General features: G+C 43.7%; 3 protein-coding genes across 4 annotated transcripts; all 3 read left to right on the top strand.

The window, feature by feature from the left end:
- The first annotated feature begins 6257 nt into the window (after positions 1 to 6257).
- On the top strand, positions 6258 to 7391 carry LOC139170748 (actin-1-like). Of its 2 annotated transcripts, XM_070758245.1 has the most exons (2): positions 6285 to 6403; positions 6488 to 7391. In XM_070758245.1, the coding sequence occupies exons 1-2, from the start codon at positions 6399 to 6401 to the stop codon at positions 7389 to 7391; spliced, it is 909 nt and encodes a 302-aa protein (XP_070614346.1). In that variant the 5' UTR covers positions 6285 to 6398. The 2 variants fall into 2 exon arrangements, with proteins under 2 accessions (XP_070614345.1, XP_070614346.1); XM_070758244.1 differs by having other exon boundaries at positions 6258 to 7391.
- Positions 7392 to 9293: 1902 nt separating this feature from the next.
- On the top strand, positions 9294 to 10448 carry LOC139170747 (actin-related protein T2-like). The gene has a single exon (XM_070758243.1). The coding sequence runs from the start codon at positions 9294 to 9296 to the stop codon at positions 10446 to 10448; it is 1155 nt and encodes a 384-aa protein (XP_070614344.1).
- A 4963-nt stretch (positions 10449 to 15411) lies between these two features.
- On the top strand, positions 15412 to 16524 carry LOC139170746 (actin-like). The gene has a single exon (XM_070758242.1). The coding sequence runs from the start codon at positions 15412 to 15414 to the stop codon at positions 16522 to 16524; it is 1113 nt and encodes a 370-aa protein (XP_070614343.1).
- Positions 16525 to 21511: the final 4987 nt, after the last annotated feature.

The raw sequence follows: 21511 nt of genomic DNA, 5'->3' as shown, positions 1-21511 counted from the left end.
CCCCCGCCAAAGGATCAGATAGATTTTTTTTCCATTCACAGCCCTAAGCAGAATCAGTTAAAATATAACCCTGAGACCAGTTACGAGTTTCCCTTTGCGATTCTCATTAACTGGACCATTGGTTTCAATGGTTTTTTTTTTAAAAAAGAAAACAGCCACACCAAAAGAACCATGGAAATAAATTGCATTGATCCAGGATACAAGGGGCAGAAAGTGTGTGTATGTGGGGGAAACTTCTCTGCCCCAGGGCAACTAAGAAGTAAAGTGGTTCTACTAGAACTCGTGTCTTATCCTTCCCAGAATCCTTTTGGTTTTCTGTTGGGGTTTTTTTTTGGCTATTCTTCTTGTAAAGTTCTCCCTTTTCCCCAAAAAGAGTTCTCAGCATTATGTCTTTTTTATTGTTATTTTTTAAAATAATGAACAAACAATACAAGACATACAGATAGTGTTCCCTCTAATTTTTTTGGGGGGGGGGGCGGAAAAGTATAGTGTCTGAGCGGCAGTCCCTTCGGGACTGGGCGGCACAGAAAGAATAAACAAACAAACAAACAAACAAACAAATAAAAAACCCACCCTGTTTTGCCTCAGAGAACTTCAAAATAAAATACTGTACTGTGTGTCTATATCAGTGAGCTCATAATAGGGCAACTCTATCAATATCAAAATGCCACTTAAATAGTTGAGCTAGTTTCAAACTAGATTTTGATTTTCTTTCTCTCTTCCTTACTCCCATTCTTTTTCTTTCTCTTTTCCTTCCTCTCTTTTTTCTATCTGTTTCTCTCTCTTCCTCTCTCTCTCCTTCCCTCTCACTCTTTCCCTCTCGGCTTCTGGGCAGGTTTGGAAAACTCTGAGTTGATGATGATTTTTAAGTGAGCGATTGCTCACTGCTCAGCTTAGAGGGAACTATGCATGATACAGACAAACTTTCAGATATAAAAAAAACACAAAATGAATTAGCTTAATACTTTACAATTCTGTTTCCATTGATTTATTCTTTTTCTTAAACGTTAGTTCCATTCTTTTTTCTTTTCTATCCAACTATATAATTTCCCCCAAACTGTGTAGTAGTTTTTATTTTGTTTATTCTGTAATTTGTAGGTTAATTTGCTTAATTTAGCACAATCTAGCATTTTCCTGATCGCCATTTCTTCATTTGGTATATTTTCCTTTTTCCACGTTTGTGCAAACACCAACCTTGCTGGTGTTAATATATGTGTTATCGAATAGTAATCTTCCTTGCTATGCTGTCCTCTAATTATTCCCAAAAGATACATTTCCGGTTTCATTTCCAATTGATAATTTAACATTTCTTTCAACCAGTTTTGAATCCTAAACCAAAATTTTTCTGCTTCCGGACATAACCACCGAATATGATGATGATGATGATGATAATAATAATAATAATAATAATAATAATAATAATAATAATAATAATAATATGTACCTACGGAGAGGGGCGGCATACAAATCTAATTAATAATAATAATAATAATAATAATAATAATAATAATAATAATAATATGTACCTGTGGCAGATTTGCATTTCCAGCACTTATTATGTCAAGATGGTGCAGAGCCCTTCCTGAAGCCCCGGATTGCAAAAAACAGCTCAATGGGCAAATTGGAAGTGCATTTTTCCAAACTTCAGGTTTGTCCGTTGGGCGATTTTTTCACCTACCAGGCTTCAGAAAGGCCTGTGCGCAGGGGTGGGCAGCAGGCAGGACGGGGTGGAATGCAGTTCCACTGGCGGAAATGAAGATGCATGCACAGCTCCAGCTGATTGGCAGCTGTCACTTCCTGGATTACTGGTCTTGTCTCGGTTCTCCTTTTTTCCCCTGCTGCTGCTGCTGCTGCGTCTTTGCTCCTTGCTTTTTTCCTCTTTCCTCCTTCCTGGCCTCAGACAAACTTCCCTCTCTCCTGCCCGGCTCCCTTCCAGCCTCACGCGGCCACCTCCTGCCTGAAATGCAAGCAGAAGGCCTGGGTGGAAGCGGCGGTGGCATCCTTTATGCTTCTTGTTTATTATTATTATTATTATTATTATTATTATTATTATTATTATTATTAATTAAATTTGCATTTATTATTGTTGTTGTGAGCCACCCCGAGTCTACAGAGAGGGGCGGAATACAAATCTACTAAATTATTATTATTATTAAGTATTATTATTCTGGCAGCACCCGTTCGCTTAGCTACCCAGCCTGAGGTGGGGGGGGGCGACCCAGGAAGGAGAGTGCGAGAAACGCGAAGCAAATTGTCACCCCAGCGAGCGACACTGCTGAGGTTGTAAGTCGAGGACTGAACAATTCACTTGAACGACAATGATCGTTCAAGCCACTCCCACCTGGTCACATGGCCGGCAAACCACTCCTACCCAGTTGCATGACCATTAAGTCGCACCCACAAAATAAGCCACACCCACAGTGTGGCAGTCAAAATTTTGGCTGCCCATTACTGGGGGGAGGGAAGGGGTGTGAGCATATCCACACATGCTAGCCCACCCACGCACCCCCCTTTTGGCACCAAAAAAGGTTTGCTATCATTGGGACTTCCGTTATTGTTACTTCATCAGAAGAGCCCTTCACTCCTCCACTTGAAACAGAATGCACTATTAGACTTACAATCCTAGGCCTTGAAAGCTTAGAACTACAACGCCTTAAACACGACCTAAGCATTGCCCACAGGATCATCTGCTACAACGTCCTCCCTGTCAACGACTACTTCAGCTTCAACCACAACAACACAAGAGCACACAACCGATTCAAACTTAATACGAACCGCTACAAACTTGACTGTAAAAAATATGACGTTAGTAACTGAGTTGTTGACGCATGGAACTCATTACCAGACTCTGTAGTGTCATCCCCTAACCCCCAAAACTTTACCCATAGACTATCCACGGTCAACCTCTCCCGATTCCTAAGAGGTCAGTAAGGGGCGTGCATAAGTGCACCAGTGTGCCTTCTGTCCCCTGTCCTAATACTTCTCTCATATATCTGCTAACTACAGGTATATGTTTATGAACGCTAATATTTCTTCCATATTATTTCTATATCTCTCTTCTAATCTCCCATTGATATATTTCACTATGTTTATATCCTCTGAAACCTACATTATGTATTGGACTAACAAACATAGAAACATAGAAACATAGAAGACTGACGGCAGAAAAAGACCCCATCTAGTCTGCCCTTTTACTATTTCCTGTATTTTATCTTACAATGGATATATGTTTATCCCAGGCATGTTTAAATTCGGTTACTGTGGATTTACCAACCACGTCTGCTGGAAGTTTGTTCCAAGGATCTACTACTCTTTCAGTAAAATAATACTTTCTCATGTTGCCTTTGATCTTTCCCCCAACTAACTTCAGATTGTGTCCCCTTGTTCTTGTGTTCACTTTCCTGTTAAAAACACTTCCCTCCTGAACCCTATTTAACCCTTTAACATATTTAAATGTTTCGATCATGTCCCCCCTTTTCCTTCTGTCTTCCAGACTATACAGATTGAGTTCATTAAGTCTTTCCTGATACGTTTTATACTTCAGACCTTCCACCATTCTTGTAGCCCGTCTTTGGACCCGTTCAATTTTGTCAATATCTTTTTGTAGGTGAGGTCTCCAGAACTGAACACAGTACTCCAAATGTGGTCTCACCAGCGCTCTATATAAGGGGATCACAATCTCCCTCTTCCTGCTTGTTATACCTCTAGCTATGCAGCCAAGCATCCTACTTGCCTTTCCTACCGCCCGACCACACTGCTCACCCATTTTGAGACTGTCAGAAATCACTACCCCTAAATCCTTCTCTTCTGAAGTTTTTGCTAACACAGAACTGCCAATGCAATACTCAGATTTAGGATTCCTTTTCCCCAAGTGCATTATTTTACATTTGGAAACATTAAACTGCAGTTTCCATTGCTTTGACCATTTATCTAGTAACGCTAAATCATTTACCATATTACAGACCCCTCCAGGAATATCAACCCTATTGCACACTTTAGAGTCATCGGCAAATAGGCAAACCTTCCCTACCAAACCTTCCCCTATGTCACTCACAAACATATTAAAAAGAATAGGACCCAGAACAGACCCTTGTGGCACACCACTTGTAACCTGTCTCTGCTCAGAATACTCGCCATTAACAATAACTCTCTGATGTCTATGCTTCAGCCAGCTTGAAATCCACTGAACTATCCAGGGATTAAGTCCAATCTTCACTAATTTATCTATCAGCTCTTTATGTGGAACCGTATCAAAGGCTTTGCTGAAGTCCAGATAGGCAATATCCACGGCACCACCTTGATCCAACACCTTTGTGACATAGTCAAAGAACTCAATGAGATTAGTCTGACACAATTTGCCTTCAGTAAAGCCATGTTGATTTGGGTCCAATAAGTTATTGTTTTTTAGATGCTGATTTATCCTCTTTTTGAGTAGAGTCTCCATCATTTTAACTACAACTGATGTCAAGCTAACTGGCCTGTAGTTTCCAGCTTCTTCTCTACTGCCCTTCTTGTGGATAGGCACAACACTGGCCATTCTCCAATCCTCAGGAACATCTCCTGTTAACAGGGATTGGTTAAACAAATCAGTCAGGGGGGTAGCAATGACAGATCTGAGTTCTTTAAGAACTCTGGGATGGATGCCATCTGGACCCATTGCCTTATTTATCTTTAATCTTTCAAGTTCTTCTAAGACATCGGCTTCTAAGATCACTGGAGCTGAATCCGTACAGCTGGAAGCAATGCTATATCCCTCTATAGTATTATTTTGTAAGGTGTCTTTTGAGAAAACTGAACAGAAGTAGCTATTGAAATGGTCAGCGATCTCCTTATTCCCATCAATGCATGTATTATTCCCGGTACTAAGCTTTGTGATGCTGCAGTTTTTCTTCTTCCTATCACTAATATATCTGAAGAAGGTTTTATCCCCCTTCTTTACAGATTTTGCTATTTCTTCCTCTTTTGAGGCTTTAGCAGCATATATTATCTGTTTCGCCTCCTTCTGTCTCATTTTATACACCTCTCTATCAGCTATACTTCCAGACTCTTTATACCTCCTATAGGCAGCCTTTTTTTCATTGACTATAGCCCTTACATCATTGCTAAACCATAGCGGTTTCTTCTTCCTTTTACCTTTAGTTACTTGCTTTACATAAAGTCTTGTGGCTTTTAAGATGGCCTTTTTTAATACAGTCCACTGGGTGCTCGCTCCTGCCATTTTATCCCTCCCCTTTAATTCATTATTTAAATATTCCCCCATTGCATTAAAATTTGTTTTTCTGAAATCCAATACTTTGGTTGCAGTATAGGATTGCTCACAATCAGTTTTTACATCAAACCACAAACATAGATGGTCGCTGCAACCTACATTTTCTCCCACCTTGACCTCTGAAACCCGATTCCCATTTGTAAAAACTAAATCTAGAATATTCTCCCCTCTAATTGGTGTCTTAACTAGCTGTGCCATAGCTGGTCCTGTAAAGGCCTCTACTATATTCTTACTTTTGCATGTAAGGGCACTGGGGATATTCCAGTCAACATCAGGCATGTTGAAATCACCCATAACCACAATATCTCCCTTTACTGCCATTAGGGTAATCTCATCCACCATCTTGTTGTCATGTTCCTCAGATTGCCCTGGAGGCCTATAGATCACTCCAATTCTAATGACAGAACCGTCTTTATTTTGCATGCAAATCCAGAGGGTCTCCAGATCTTTACATGTATTTTGAATTAGTATTGTTTTTAGACTTTCTTTAACATAAATGGCTACTCCACTTCCCCTTCTCTCTATTCTATCCTTCCTATACAGTGTATATCCTGGTATGGATATTTCCCATTCATTGGAATCCTTAAACCATGTCTCAGTTATGGCAACCAGATCCAAATTATCTCTAGATATTATGGCCATTAACTCACAGAGCTTGTTGCTCAAGCTTCGAGCATTCGTGCACATTACCCGAAGAACATTATTTTCATTATTAGTTTGCCCCTTATCATCAACAACTACATCATCAACAACTACAGATAGATAGGTAGATAGATGGATGGATGGATGGATGGATGGATGGATGGATGGATAGATAGATAGATAATGTTATGAACAGCATGAGTAGCATCTTTCCAGCTTTCCAAGTTGCCTCCCCTGCAGAGATATTGTGTATGACATCACTGCTCTAGAACCTTTCCTTTCAAGCATTCTAAGCGACCTCCAATCCAGACCACTTCCTCCAGGCAAGCCAGGGACAGGCTACGGAATGTCCGATCACAGATTTCTAGACATCCCAGCTGTGATCTTCGACAACGGGTCTGGGTTGTGCAAGGCTGGCATTGCTGGAGATAGTGCTCCGAGGTCAGTCATCACCGCCATCGTGGGCCGCTCAAAAGCCAAAGCCACCATGCTCGGAGCAGGCCAGAAGGAATATTATATCGGAGAAGAAGCTCAGTCCAAGAGGGGCATTCTGTCCTTGAATTATCCCATTGATCATGGCATTGTGACGTCCTGGGATGACATGGAGCGGATCTGGAGGCACGTCTACGATTGCGAGTTGAGGATCAAGTCGAGCGAGAGGCCTGTGTTGCTAACTGAAGCCCCTCTGAATCCCCTCCAGAATCGGGAGAGGATGACTCAAATCATGTTTGAGAACTTCAAGGTCCCGGCCATGTACGTAGCCGTCCAAGCCACCTTGGCGCTCTACGCATCAGCACGTACCACCGGCATAGTCATGGACAGTGGTGATGGCGTCACCCACACGGTTCCTATCTACGAAGGATATTGCTTACCCCACGCAGTCTCCAGATTGGACATCGCCGGACGGGACATCACCGAATACTTCATGCGTCTTCTTCTCGAGAGCGGGCATTCCTTCGTCAGCACGGCCGAAAGAGAGATCGTGAAGGACATCAAGGAGAAGCTATGTTACGTGGCGTTAGACCCCGTCCAAGAAATGAAAACAAAGCCGGAGTATCTTCTCCGAGAGTACAAATTACCTGATGGGAACGTCATCCAAATTGGGAGTCAACTCTTCCGTGCCCCCGAAGCTCTTTTTGCACCCACGGACATCGGCATCGACGCGCCGGGTGTCCACCGAATGATCTTCAACAGCATCATGAAATGCGACATTGACGTCCGGCGAGATCTTTACGGCAATGTCCTCCTTTCAGGCGGATCAACGTTGTTCCTCGGGCTGGATGAGCGCATCTTACAGGAGATGCAGCTCCAGGTCCCGCTGGGGATATCGGTGAGGATCATTGCTCCTCCGGAAAGGAAGTATTGCGTGTGGATCGGGGCCTCCATATTGACTTGCTTAACGGCATTCCGGCAGATGTGGGTCACCTTGAACGATTACCATGAATTTGGACCTGGCGTGGTGCACCGGAAATGTTTTTAGCACCGCCTTTGTAGATGCGTTAGAACGGCGGAAGTTCAAATAATTGGATTGCCCGTAATTCTTTGAACTTCTTGCTGGATCTATCCAAAGACGGATTTCTTATATGTCTGTATTTATTATGTATATATGAAATCTGCCTTTGGATATGTTGACTGGCTAGAATTTGCAGTAAATAAATGATGGAGCCACAGGCATAAGGACCAGGACGTTTTTTCTTGTCTTTCTTGTGTCAGAAGCCATATTTGGCTTTGCTTACTTAATACAGCGGTATGATGGAGTTCCTTGCTCATTAGAGCCCCTCTAATGGGTTAGCAATGTAAATTCAAACACACACATTGTCTCAGAGTAAAAAGAAACTCAGTTTATCCCAAAACTAGTGCTGGATGCACGCACTTTAAACAGAGCCAAAGTGCTCTCACACAGTTAACACGCCTGGAATGCTGCGAGAGGCAAAAACAAACAGAGCAGATAAAGGCAGCTGTGAAGGCGTCACAGCCACCCCCCTTCAAGAGTCCACAAGATGTACTTAACTGTGAAATATCCAATGTCTTTGTAAGTCCTGGAACAGTCCAAACCAACAACACTCGTCTTTCTCCAAACAGATAAACTCCCACATGTACTCTCTGCAATGCTGGTAATTTAGGAGCAACCCTATTACCTAATTTACTCAGCCGCAGGTGTTCTTCCTTATCTCCGATGATACCTGCGCAGTTGGTCCCTTCTAGCCATGAGCCTGCGCATTCTGGAATCTATCCACCAATCCGAGTCCGAGTCCAATGACTCACTAGTGGGGTCATTAACTAATAGGCTGGCTGCATCCATCTATCTGATTCTCCTTCTTCTCCAGTGTCTGACCTTGGCAATGACTCTTCACTGTCAGAAGCTGATGGCAGTAACATAAGTCTCTGGGAACCTGAGGATTCTCCTAAACCAACATCCAAATTCCCCATTGCAGGAGCTGGCCCAAAGTTAACCACAACACTTGCCATGGCGACTGAAAGTGCTGAGATGGGGAGGGCTGAAGAGAAAAGACAGGTTGGAAAGTGTGCATTGGTAAATTAAGCTCCTGAAAATAAACAAAGGTTGGGCAGGAGAAGGGGCATCTTAATTTCCACCCTTCTGACTTAATCGATCTGAGACCAAGGCATTTTATAGAGTTTTCATGGGCTTTTGCTTTCTACAATGAACAGCTCTGTAGATCTAGTGTTTTCCCAACAGCAATCCTCCCGATCACCAATAGGGGGCAGCAGCAACAAGGAAAGACACCTCCGATCTCTTGGAGAACCCCTACTGGTCATTCGATGGTTTTGTAATTTTGTATTTTAAGGGACAGAAATAAGAGAGAGACAAGAAGGTAGACAGTATTGTGTTCTTGAGACGCTTTGGACTTTATTTTGCATTCATGAAGGAGCTCATTTAAAATGTCTGAAGACCATTTCTAGTCAAGACAATGGATCTTGTCTAGGAGAAAAGACAAAGCCATCTTTGTCTTCATCTAAAGTAACTTTGAAATGCTTCTTGAATTTTCTGGTCCCATCCTAAATCTCTGAAGACCATTTTTGGTCAAGATACTGGATCTCGACTGAAAGAGTTGAGATCATCTTTTGTTTTCATCCAAGTAGCTTTGATGGCCTCTTGAACTTTCTGGTCTCCTAGAAACAACTCAACAATGGTTACAGGACCACATTCATTGTGAAGTCGTGGCTATGGACCATTTTGGCAATTTTCTCAAACGGGAGGGCTTTGTGGGGTGATTTTGTTGTGGTTGTTTTCAGACTGATAAAGAGTACTGAGAAACCAGAAGTGTTTTTATTCCCAGGGAACACTCAAAAGATACATCGCGGAGTATCTCCAACAGCCATGCCTATGGTCCGGCACTGAAGGGGTTGACGTTTTCCTACAATGGGTCGAGAAGGTTTGGCATCGAAGGCTCGAAACTCCACCTCCCAAGCTGTCATCATTGACAATGGCTCCGGACTTTGCAAATCCGGGATTTCCGGAGAGGTTAGCCCACGGCACGTCATGGCTACCATCCTTGGTTACCCCAGAAGCAAGCTGCCTCTTTCTAAAGTGAAGCAGAAGGAATACTACGTGGGATTCGAAGCCCAGCATAGGCAAGATGTCCTCTCGTTGACCTACCCCATCGAAGCGGGCGTCATCACTTCCTGGGATGAGATGGAGACCATCTGGAAGTACATCTACGACAAAGGGTTGGGGATGAAGGCCTTCGAGAGGCCTCTGCTGATGACGGAATCTCCCTTGAACCCAAAAGAGGACCGAGCCAAGCTCACCCAGCTGATGTTTGAATCTTTCAAGGTCCCGGCTTTCTATCTCTCCATCCAGGCCATTCTCTCCCTCTACGCTTCCGCACGCTACACAGGGATTGTTATCGATTGCGGGTTTGGGGTCAGCCACGCCGTGCCTGTGTACGAGGGGTACTGCCTTCCCCACGCGGTCTCCCAGCTGGGCCTCGGTGGCCGAGACGTCACCCAGTTCCTGAGGGAGCTTCTTATGGAAAACAGGCAATATTTCTGGAACTTCCCGGAAGCCAACACTGTGGTGGACGACATCAAAGTCAAGTTGTGTTTTGTGGCATTAGACTCCCGGCACCGAGAGAGCAAGTCTTCCGAAGACCTCCCCAAGGAATACAAGCTTCCTGATGGCAACAGAATCAAAATTGGGGATGCCCTCTACCTGGCTCCAGAGATCCTTTTCACCCCGAGCAACATCAACCACAAGGGTCAAGGTCTCCACAAGCTTGTGGCCCACAGCGTCAAGAAATGTGACCCCAGCATCCGTAACGTGCTGTATTCCAACGTGCTCATCGCAGGAGGCTCCTCTCTCTTCTCAGGATTGGACGAAAGGATGTTCAAAGGCTTGGAAGGAGAAGCCCCTCAAGGCGTCCCCATCAAGGTCATTGCTCCCCCAGACCGATGGTTCTCGGCATGGATCGGCGCGTCAATCATCACCTCCTTGAGCACCTTCAAACAGATGTGGGTGACGGCTGCCGATTACCGAGAGTATGGGCCAAATATTGTCCACCGAAGGTGCTATTGAGGAAGGGGTGGGAGAATTGTTGCCTCTTTTGGCTATAAAAGCTGCAGCAAGGTTGGTCAGAGCCTGAAGGTGATTAAAAAAAAAAGAAATAGCAAGCGTTCACCTTTTCCACAAAAGGTTAAATAAATAATTGATTTAAAGGCCTGAGAAACTATCCAGAATTAATGTACTTCCTGCTTGGAGACCTATAGGTCCCATCACAGACCTATTTTGGTATAGCCTGCTTGGAGACCTATACTTCCTGCTTGGAGATCTACAGGTCGCATCATGGACCTAAATAGGTCCCATCGTGGACCTAATGCTATAGGTCTGTGCAGGAATTGGCATCCAAAATTTTTACTGCCACGCTGTGGGTGTGGCTTATTTTGTGGGTGTGGATTAATGGTCATGTGACTGGGTAGGAGTAGCTTGTCGGCCATGTGACCAGGTGGGAGTGGCTTGAATGATCATTGTCGTTCAAGTGAACTGTTAAGTCCTTGACTTACAACCTTACCAGTGTCGCTCGCTGGGGTGAAAATTTGCTTCGCGTTTCCCACGCTCTCCTTCCTGGGTAGCTAGGTGAACGGGTGCTGCCAGAATAATGATAATAATAATAATAATAATAATAATAATAATAATAATAATTTATTAGATTTGTATGGCGCCCCTCTCTGAAGACTTGGGGTGGTTCACAACAACAATAAACAAGAAGCATAAATGCTGTCATCGTCGCTTCCACCCAGGCCATCTGCTTGCATCTCAGGCAGGAGTGGCTGCATGAGGCTGGAGGGGAGCCGGGCAGGAGAGAGGGAAGCTCGTCCGAGGCCAGGAAGGAGGAAAGAGGAAAAAAGCAAGGAGCGTAGACGCAGCAGCAGGAGCAGCAGGGGAAAAAAGGAGAGCTGAGCCAAGACCAGTATTCCGGGAAGTGACAGCCGCCGATCCTCTGGAGCTACGCACACATCTTCATTTCCACTGGTGGAACTGTGTTCCATCCCGTCCTGCCTGCTGCCCACCCATGCCTGGGTCCGTGATGGTGAAAGTATGGCACACATGCCATAGGTGGCACACGGAGACATATTAGAGAGTGATTAGATTTAGATTTATTGGATTTATATGCCGCCCCTCTCCGCAAACTCGGGGCTCGAGTGTGTGAGGCATTGCCCTTTGTCAGCTCCACCACGCATGTGTGCAATAACTATCTGATTTTCGGCCTTGGGGAAAGCCGTTTTGCCTTCTGGGAGGTTCAGGGAAGCTTCCTGAAGCCCCGGAGTGCGAAAAACAGCCCAACGGACAAAGCGGAAGTTTGGAAAAACTGACTTCCGGTTTGCCTGTTGTGTTGTTTTTTGCATTCTGTGGCTACAGGAAGCTTCCTGGAAGGCTTTGAAGTGCGAAAAAAAAAGCACAACGGGCAAAGCGGAAGTCAGTTTTTCCAAACTTCTGCTTTGCCCATTTGGCTGTTTTTTTCTACCGGGGATCGGATTGTGTGCATGCACAGGGGCAGCGTGGGGGGAGATTGCGCATACATGGAAGGGATGGGTGTGGGCAGGTGTGCACACGCTAGCACACACGCACACACCCCTTTGGCATGGGAGCCAAAAAAGGTTCGCCATCACTGCTATAGGTAGTCTTTGACATACAACAGTTCATTCAGTGACCATTTGAAGTTACCACGGCCCTGGAAAAGGTGACCATTTAGGATTGTTTCCCCAACTTAATGACCATTGCAGCATCTCAGGGTCATGTGTTCCAAATTCGGACGGTTGGCAACCGACTCACATTTATGATGGTTTTTGCGACCGTCTCTCAAACAAAGGCAACGAGGAAGCCAAGATTGAATTATCAACCAAGTGACTAGCTTAAGGATGGCACGGATTCATTTAACCACCATAGCGAGAAAGGTCGTAAGGTGAAGTAAACTCACTTATCAGCGGCCTCTCTTAGCAACGGAAATGTAGGGATCCATTGTGGTCATATGTCGTATGGTTGGTTTTTCACCTTCCCAATAGAAATAGACCTTGGCCATTCCTTAATGTGGACCATTACACATCTGCCACATATAGTATAATAACCACAACAGCCACAAGGTAAGACAAAAAAGATTATTAGTAGAACTCATCAACAAACACCAACTAGCTGTCAGAAGACAGGATGAAAATTCGCTAATTTTACAACATATGGACAGACTTAACTATAGTTTGAAATGGGAAACTGTGACCATCCTAGACCAAGCCAGATCCAAAAACGTTGGAGAACTTCTAGAAGCCTGGCTACCCGACAGATTAGCCATCAACAGAAACATAGGCTTAAAGAATAGCTACATACTATACAGAAGACACACAAGAAGCCAAAAGAGGGAACGAAAAGACAAAACAACGACACCCCACCAGCAATCAAAACAAAGGTGAGCATAAACGAAGTCCGAAATTTAAGATCAGACCATCAGTCAAGAAGTAAATGATAACCGTATCAAGACACTGCCAATCAAGCTAAGAGTCAAGAGCCCAACCAGATGCCAATCAAGCTAAGAGTAAAGGGCCCAACCAAATGCCATTGGGGCAGTAGAATCTCCAACGTCCCCTCCACCACCACTGGCAGGGCAAACTAGTAGACTATATACTGAGATCAAACCCCACTCCGTTACTAGCACTGATGATGTAACCTAGTTTGGTAATGAAATATCTGCAAGTAAGCAACCAAGCTCAGAAAGCACCAAAGATACCCCCCGGTATTTCAATCCTGAGCTACAAATGTTATTTTTTAAAAATCAGTTCGCTCTGGAGCAGTTTGTCTCCTGCCCCCAGGGTTAGATATGCCCTAATCTGAGTGATAGTTTAGATCAGTGTTTCCCAACCTTGGCAACTTGAAGATATCTGGACTTCAACTCCCAGAATTCCCCAGCCAGCATTCGCTGGCTTAGATAATGGTGCCTCTTCCAGGAACAGAGATTGCTGCAACCTGCCATCATTTCAAATAAAAAATACCCTATGATTTGGGGACGAGTATTGCTGTTGTTGATGGGAAAAACACCTAGAATCCACTAGTAATCTCCATGATTGCTATTACTGACCCCACTCTCACCAGTAGCGCATTACAGCCGGTATGGGGGCAATGCAGCATCCTGGTAGCGAAAATGGAGCTGACTGGCGAGCGTGCATCGTGCATTGGCACAAGATCCAGCTTCTGTGCATACACCAGAAGTGAAATCTTGCATAAGGATATGCATGTGAATGAGAAGTTGGCGGTTTTTTGCTTCCGCACATGTGTGGAAGCAAAAATATAGGTAAAAATCGCTGAAATTTTTGCTTCTAGCGCATGAATACCTCCGGAACTGCCTTCTACCGCACGAATCCCAGTGGCCGATTAGGTCCCACAGAGTTGGCCTTCTCCGGGTCCCGTCGACAAAACAATGTCGTTTGGCGGGTCCCAGGGGAAGAGCCTTCTCTGTGGCGGCCCCGGCCCTCTGGAATCAACTCCCCCTGGAGATTAGAACGGCCCCCACCCTCCTTGTCTTTCGCAAATTACTCAAGACCCACCTTTATCGCCAGGCATGGGGGAACTGAGACACCTCCCCCAGGCTTTTATATTTTATGTTTGATATGCATGTGTAGTATTGTTTTAATTGTTGGGGTTTTATATATACTTTTTTAAATATTAGATTTGTATTACTATTATATTGTTTAATTAATAATAATAACAACAACAACAACAACAACTATTATTATTATTATTATTATTATTATTATTATTATTATTATTATTATTAGCAGAAGCTGGATCTCACACTGGTGCCCGCCCGCCCGCCAGATATACATGCATGCCTCCCGGTCATTTATTTATTCATTCAATTTTTATGTGGTCCTTCTCCTTAGACTTAGGGCGGCTTACAACATGTTAGCAATAGCACTTTTTAACAGAGCCAGCTTATTGCCCCCACAATCCGGGTCCTCATTTGACCCACCTCGGAAAAATGGAAGGCTGAGTCAACCTTGAGCCGGGGGTGAGATTTGAACCGCTGACCTACAGATCTAGCAGTCAGCTTTAATGGACTGTCTTACAGCACTCTACCTGCACCACCCCAGCTCATTGGGAGCATTCTGGTAGCGCCGGTGAGCCCTTGCCTGCCCCCCACCCACAATTGGTATCTCAGAGGTTAACCTGATGTCCCCCCATCTTAGCACTTCCATTGTTCTCTTTGTTGTCATTGTACTTTTCTTTTTAAAAAAATATTTTTTATTGTTTTTTCTTAAATATAAGACAAACAAAACAAACAACATTTAACATATATAGCAGCTACCATTGCTCCTCTTATTATAGAAGTCTTCTTAATACAAAAATGAAAAAAACTAATTCTATTTAGATCAATACAGAAAAGTTAACTTATCAATAAAATATCTATTTGTATTCAATACTAATATAAAAAATATGCAATTTCAAATATTTTCTATTAATTATACAATTGTGATGTCATTGTACTTTTCTGATGACCACTTCAACCTGGTCTCCATTGGCTGACCAACTGAAGATCAAACTGGAAGCGTATTCAACACCTTCAAAAATTCAACAGAGAAGATCACAGCCCTGTTTAACACCACAGAGAGGCAATTGTGAGCTCGCTTCTAGGATCTGAGATTTAGAAGAATCATGGTGCCCTACATCCTGGGCCAACATTTTTGGCTGAGTCTGGTTCAGAAAGACAACCGGTAATAATAACAATCCTCACGGAACATCCACGGCAGATGCTCACGATCGCTCTAAGACAAGTCCTGGCTATTCGGAGAGGACTTTGTTTTCAGAAATATATGTTAACTGTACATGTAATATAAGAAAAAACCCGTTTGTGATATCTTAAGGATTCTAGAACCTAGATGGACCCAGCGTTCTGTCCTAGCAGAGCAAGGAGTCATTGCGAGTTCAGTTCTTCGGACCCAATGTTCTGTCCTAGCAGAGCAAGGAGTCATTACAAATTCAGTTCTTCAGATTGAAGATGTCTCAGTCAAGGATAGCTGTCATTATTGACAATGGATCAGGACTCTGCAAAGCGGGTTTTTCTGGGGAGGAGGCTCCCAGGACCATGGTGGCTACAGTTGTCGGCTACCCAAAGACCCGAGCGATCATGTTTGGCCCCATTCAGAGAGCATGTTACGTCGGCAAGGAAGCCCAAGCCAAGAGAGGGATCTTATATTTTAAATACCCAGTGGAACACGGGATCGTGACCTCCTGGGATGATATGGAGAAGATCTGGAGGTACATCTACAGGCATGGGCTCAAGGTGAGAGCCAAGGAGAGGCCGGTGCTGTTGACAGAAGCCCCCATGAACCCAACAGTAAACCGAGAGAAGATGACAGAGATTATGTTTGAGCATTTCCAGGTGCCGGCCATGTTTGTAGGCCTTCAAGCCTTGATGGCCTTGTATGCTTCTGCCCGTACCACAGGGTTGGTTTTAGATAGCGGCGCCGGAGTCACGTTGACTGTCCCCATCTACAAAGGCCACTGCTTGCTCCATGCCATCTCCAGGATGAATTTCGCAGGGCGCGATATCACCAGATATCTCTCCACCCTCCTGTTGGAGAGCGGGCACAATTTCCTGAGCTCGGCCGAGAAGGAGATTGTGAAGAACATCAAGGAGAACCTATGCTACGTGGCTCTGGATTCAAGTCGCCCGAAAGGCAACGTGTCCATCCGTGAATATACTCTCCCTGACGGCACGCCGGTCAAGATCGGAGACCAGCTCTTCCGAGCTCCAGAATCCTTGTTTAACCCAACGGAGGCAGGAGTTACGGCACCGGGGATCCACCAAATGGTCGCCGAGACCGTCTCCAAATGTGAAGGAAGCATCCGCCAGGACCTCTGGAGAAGCCTTATCGTAGCGGGAGGATCGACCCTTTTCCCAGGCCTCACCGAACGTCTTCTCAAAGAGCTACAAAGCCTAGGCCCTCAGGGCCTGCCAACCAAATTGGAAGCCCCGGCAAACCGGATTCATTCCGTCTGGATCGGTGCGTCGGTGCTCACCAGCTTGCCTTCGTTTCAGAAAATGTGGGTCACGCAGCAAGAATACAGGGAAGTGGGCTCTACGGTGCTGCAGAAGAAATGCTTCTGAGAAGTATACATGGGCCAATTATGAAAAGCCCCCCCCCCCATCATCCCATCCTCCAAAAAAAAAATTTGATTGGAAATGCCGGCAAGGGGCTAGTAAATCTTCCCACAAAGAAAGATACGTCTTGTGGTTTTTGCAGCACGACAACCAAAGTTCCCTTATCAGGGAGCACTTCTCAAATAGTGGGACAGCCCCTCCCACGGGGGGGGCATGGAGTAATGCCAAGTGTGCGTGTGTGTAACCCCAGGGAACATGGTTTTTTTTGTTGTTGTTGCTGGGGGTAGGGGTTCTTTATTTATTTATTTCATTGGTTTGATATGCTGCCCATCTCCGAGAACTCGGGGCGGCTTACAGAAAAGAAGAACAATACAATATAATCGTCTAAATCCAATTAATTAAAAATTTTTAATGTACTAGTCTATAAAACCCAGTATTATTAATAATAATTTATTAGATTTGTATGCCGCCCCTCTCCGAGGATTCGGGGCAGGTCACAACAATAATAAAATACAATAAACAGTGGTACAAATCTAATACTAGTAAAAGCTAGAATTAAAGCCCCTTAATATTAAAAAAACAATCAATACTACACAGCCATACTATTCTCAAGTGCTATAGTCAGCAGAGGGGGAGGGAATCAGTCCCCCCATGCCTGGCGACATAAGTGGGTCTTTAACATCTTGCGGAAGACGGGGAGGGTGGGGGCAATTTGAATCTCGGGGGGAACTGATTCCAGAGGGCCGGGGCCACCACTGAGAAGGCTCTTCCCCTGGGTCCCACCAGACGACATTGTTTTGTCAACGGGACACGGAGAAGGCCAATTCTGTGGGGCCTAATCGGTCACTGGGATTCGTGTGACAGAATGTGGTCCCGGAGATATTCTGGTCCGATGCCATGTAGGGCTTCATAGGTCATTACCAACACTTTGAATTGTGACCGGAAACTGATCGGCAGCCAGTGCAAGCCGCGGAGTGTTGTTGAAACATAGGCATACCTAGGCAAGCCCATGATAACTCTCGCGGCTGCATTCTACACGATCTGACGTTTCCGAACACTCTTTAGAGGTAGCCCCATGTAGAGATCGTTGCAGTAGTCGAATCTCGAGGTGATGAGGGCATGAGTGAGTATGAGCAGAGACTCCCTGTCCAAATAGGGCCGCAACTGCTGCACCAGGCGGACCTGGGCAAACACCCCCCTAGTCACAGCTGAAAGATGATAATAATAATAATTAATAATAATAATAATAATAATAATAATAATAATAATAATAATAATAATTATTTATTAGATTTGTATGCCGCCCCTCTCCGAAGACTCAGGGCGGCTGATGTTCTAATGTTAGCTGTGGATTGAGGAGGACCCCCAAGTTGCGGACCCTCTCCGAGGGGGGCAATAATTCCTTTCCCCAGGGTAATGGACAGATAGATGGGAAGGAAGGAAAAGGAAAAGAAGGACAAAGAAGGAAGGAAAAAGAAAAGAAGGAAGAAAGGAAAAAATAAAGTGAAGAAGGAAGAAAAACAAAAAGGAAGGAAGGAAGGAAGGAAAAAAGGAAAAGGAAGGAGAGGAAGGAAAAAATGAAAAGGAAGGAAGGAAAAAATTAAAGAGAAGAAAGGAAGGAATGTAAAAAGCATAGAAGGAACCAAAAATGAAAGTAGGGACGAAGGAAGTTACACTTTCTAAGTGCAAAGTTCTGAATGGATCTATTCCAGGGTAAAATGAAATTTGCAGGGCAAATAAACAGCTTCCCAATTCTAAAGGTTCTAGACCTCCCTTGGAGGAAAATGCCAGGTTTGGAAGGGGGGGGGGGGAGAGATCCGCTGACACATGTCAACTCCGTAATGAACCCGCCCTCGCAAAGCTGAGGGGATCAGAGTGGACAAATTGACATTGACAAAGTGACATTTTCTATATTGTTTCATTTCTGGGCTGTCTTTATTTTCGATTCCCTGCTCCCTTTCCCCAGGCTTGCAGGCGCTAGACTAGCAGATGCCTGCAAAATATTGCAACCCAAACAAATAATCAGTGCATATTTAGAGAGCTGTTAAGAATCCAATTCCTCTCGGTCCTTTGTTATTTTTATTATTATTTATTTGGTTTCTTTTTCTTCTGGCAGCCTGCTGAAAACCCGTAAACAAATGAGATACAACTGTGGTTTGTGTAAGTATTTTACAGCTCGCTGACTTCCATATGAGCTGGATTTGCAGGAACACAGAGGGCTTGACTCCTGCGCTCCTGTTTAATGGGTGGCAGACAAACACAAAACACACCGCCTTGGAAATTGGACCCAATTGTGGAATTTTGCACAGAAATCACGGCTAATGCAGAAGGATGCTGTTCTTTTGACTTTGCACAGGGTTTTTGGGGAAAGTAAATTAACTGCAGATCCTCCTTGTTTCGTTTTCATTTTTACGCTGCCTGCTAAAGTTGGAGTTTGGTCAGATTTTTAAAAAATGAACGCACCCAGGTGTGTGTTTAATGGTTTGTTAATCTTTTCTGGGGTTATTGTTGTTGTTTTGAGCTTAAGTATGGTCAATTCTCCCCAAATAATCTTCTTTTTAGTAATCTTTATTATATATTTACATTAAAAACAAATACATAAAGGGAAAAAAAACACAAACACAACAAATCTTACAAAATATACAAACACACAAGACATATATAATTTTCATATTTGCAAATATCTCCGGGACTGCCTTCTGCCGCACGAATCCCAGCGACCGGTTAGGTCCCACAGAGATGGCCTTCTCCGGGTGGGTCCCATCGACTAAGCAATGTCGTTTGGTGGGACCCAGGAGAAGAGCCTTCTCTGTGACGGCCCCGACCCTCTGGAACCAGATACCCCCAGATATCAGAGTTGCCCCCACCCTCCTTGCCTTTCGCAAACTCCTTAAAACCCACCTCTGTCATCAGGCATGGCGGAACTGAAATTTCACTTCCCCCTAGGCTTATAGAATTGATACGTGGTATGCTTGTATGTATGGGTGGTTCTTTAAAATTGGGGTTTTTAGATTATTTTTAATATTAGATTTGTTTTCATTGTCTTTTCATTGTTGTTAGCCGCCCCGAGTCTTCGGAGAGGGGTGGCATACAAATCAAATCAAATCAAATCAAATCAATCAATCAATCAATCAATCAATCAATCAAATAAATAATTAAAATCTTAAACACTTAATGATCAATACGTCCTGTTGACCTTGTTTGTTACAGCCTATTTCTATTTATTTATTTGTTTGTTTATTTATTTGTTTGTTTATTTGTTTATTTGTTTATTTGTTTAATTGTTTATTTGTTTGTTTATTTATTTGTTTGTTTGTTTGTTTGTTTATTTGATTGATTGATTGATTGATTGATTGATTGATTTTTATGCCGCCCTTCTCCTTAGACTCAGGGCGGCTTACAACATGTTAGCAATAGCACTTTTTAACAGAGCTAGGCTATTGCCCCCACAATCTGGGTCCTCATTTTACCCACCTCGGAAGGATGGAAGGCTGAGTCAACCTTGAGCCGGTGATGAGATTTGAACCGCTGACCTTCAGATCTACAGTCAGCTTCAGTGGCCTGCAGTATCAGCCTAATAATATATACCATAGTTTAATATAATACAGTATACCATTTGTTTTCTATGTCTTAGTTCTATTGTATTTAATCATATTACTTTTTTAAAAAATTATAAATTATTGTAATTTATAGCCTAGTTTGGTTAAAGGATTAATCAGATTACTCATGTAATCCCCCCAAAATAATCTTTATTACACAGGGTCTACAAAAAATATTTTTTGCAATCATCACAGTTGACCTTGTACTTTTCTGAATCATATTTTTGTTCTGATTTCAAAAGTGTAGATAGTTTTTCTGTAGCAGGTGTAGCAGCATCATTATGATAAGGTATAGGAAATATACTGGCGAAAACAATAATTACATATATTGAAAATGTAGAAATAAGGTAATAACAAAAATGATTCCACATCAGAAACATTATGTGATAGAGCAAAACTAAGCATATTTTTGGAATCAGCAGATCAAACTCCATATTACCTTTGCTGATGATTTGTGTGTGTGTGTGTGTGTTGACCAGTGTTATTAATTTATTTACCGCCCTGAGTCCTCAGGGATTGGGCGGCATATAAATTCAATTAATTAAATTTAATTAAAGGGTATTAATCTGGTTTGAAGCACCAATTTGCATAATGCCAATTTGCAACTATGCAATTTGCATCATGTGGATGCAAGCCAACCGACATGATACATGGTGTCATTTACAGCAAAACATTTGGGCAAAGGACATAAACGTAAAAATACCTGAGATACTTTTGACTCCAACAATGTCCATTGGGAGACAAGGTAAAGATACGCACCTGGCGTATCTTTTACACAAACAACTTCAATTTACGCAAATGGCATAGCTGAGGCAGGCTTGCTGCCTAAAATGACCCCCCCCCCCCCGTTTTACCAGTGATACCCCCCTTTCTGTGAACCAAGTCAGAAAAATCAAGGTTTTTCTATTTTATTAGAAAAAAGGGCCTTGAAATGGGGAGCTGCAATCACTTCAGAAACTGAGGCCTTTTCGGGCCTAAAACTGAGGCCTTTTCGGGCCTAGTCACAACCGAGTTCCTTTCCAAGTCTAAGGACTTCAACTCCCAGAATTCTCCTCCATGGCCAGGCAGGCTGTGGCATTGTGGGAGTTGAAGTCCACACCTACTCAAAATGGCTTGAGGTGAGGGAAGGCGTGCTCTGGAGTGCAGTTGTGTGAGGGAAAAGGATCTGCTTCCATCCTAGCTGGTTGGAGGGTGTTGAGCTTTGCCGGCCATTCAGATGAAACCCCAAACCACGAGTCAAGAAGTTCATGTGGGAAGATGAGAGTCAAAGCCCCCAGGAGAGAAAATTAACCTAGTTTTCTGAACATGCTTCTAAGAGATGCCCAAATAGAGCCATTTTGGCCTTCCAGAGGCCTTGGGAGGAAACAGAAGGCCTCAAGGTGATTTTACAGGTC

The sequence above is a fragment of the Erythrolamprus reginae genome, chromosome 8 (genome assembly GCF_031021105.1).
Source record: "Erythrolamprus reginae isolate rEryReg1 chromosome 8, rEryReg1.hap1, whole genome shotgun sequence".
Classification (NCBI taxonomy): domain Eukaryota; kingdom Metazoa; phylum Chordata; class Lepidosauria; order Squamata; family Dipsadidae; genus Erythrolamprus; species Erythrolamprus reginae.
This window is presented reverse-complemented; position numbering and strand designations above follow the sequence as displayed.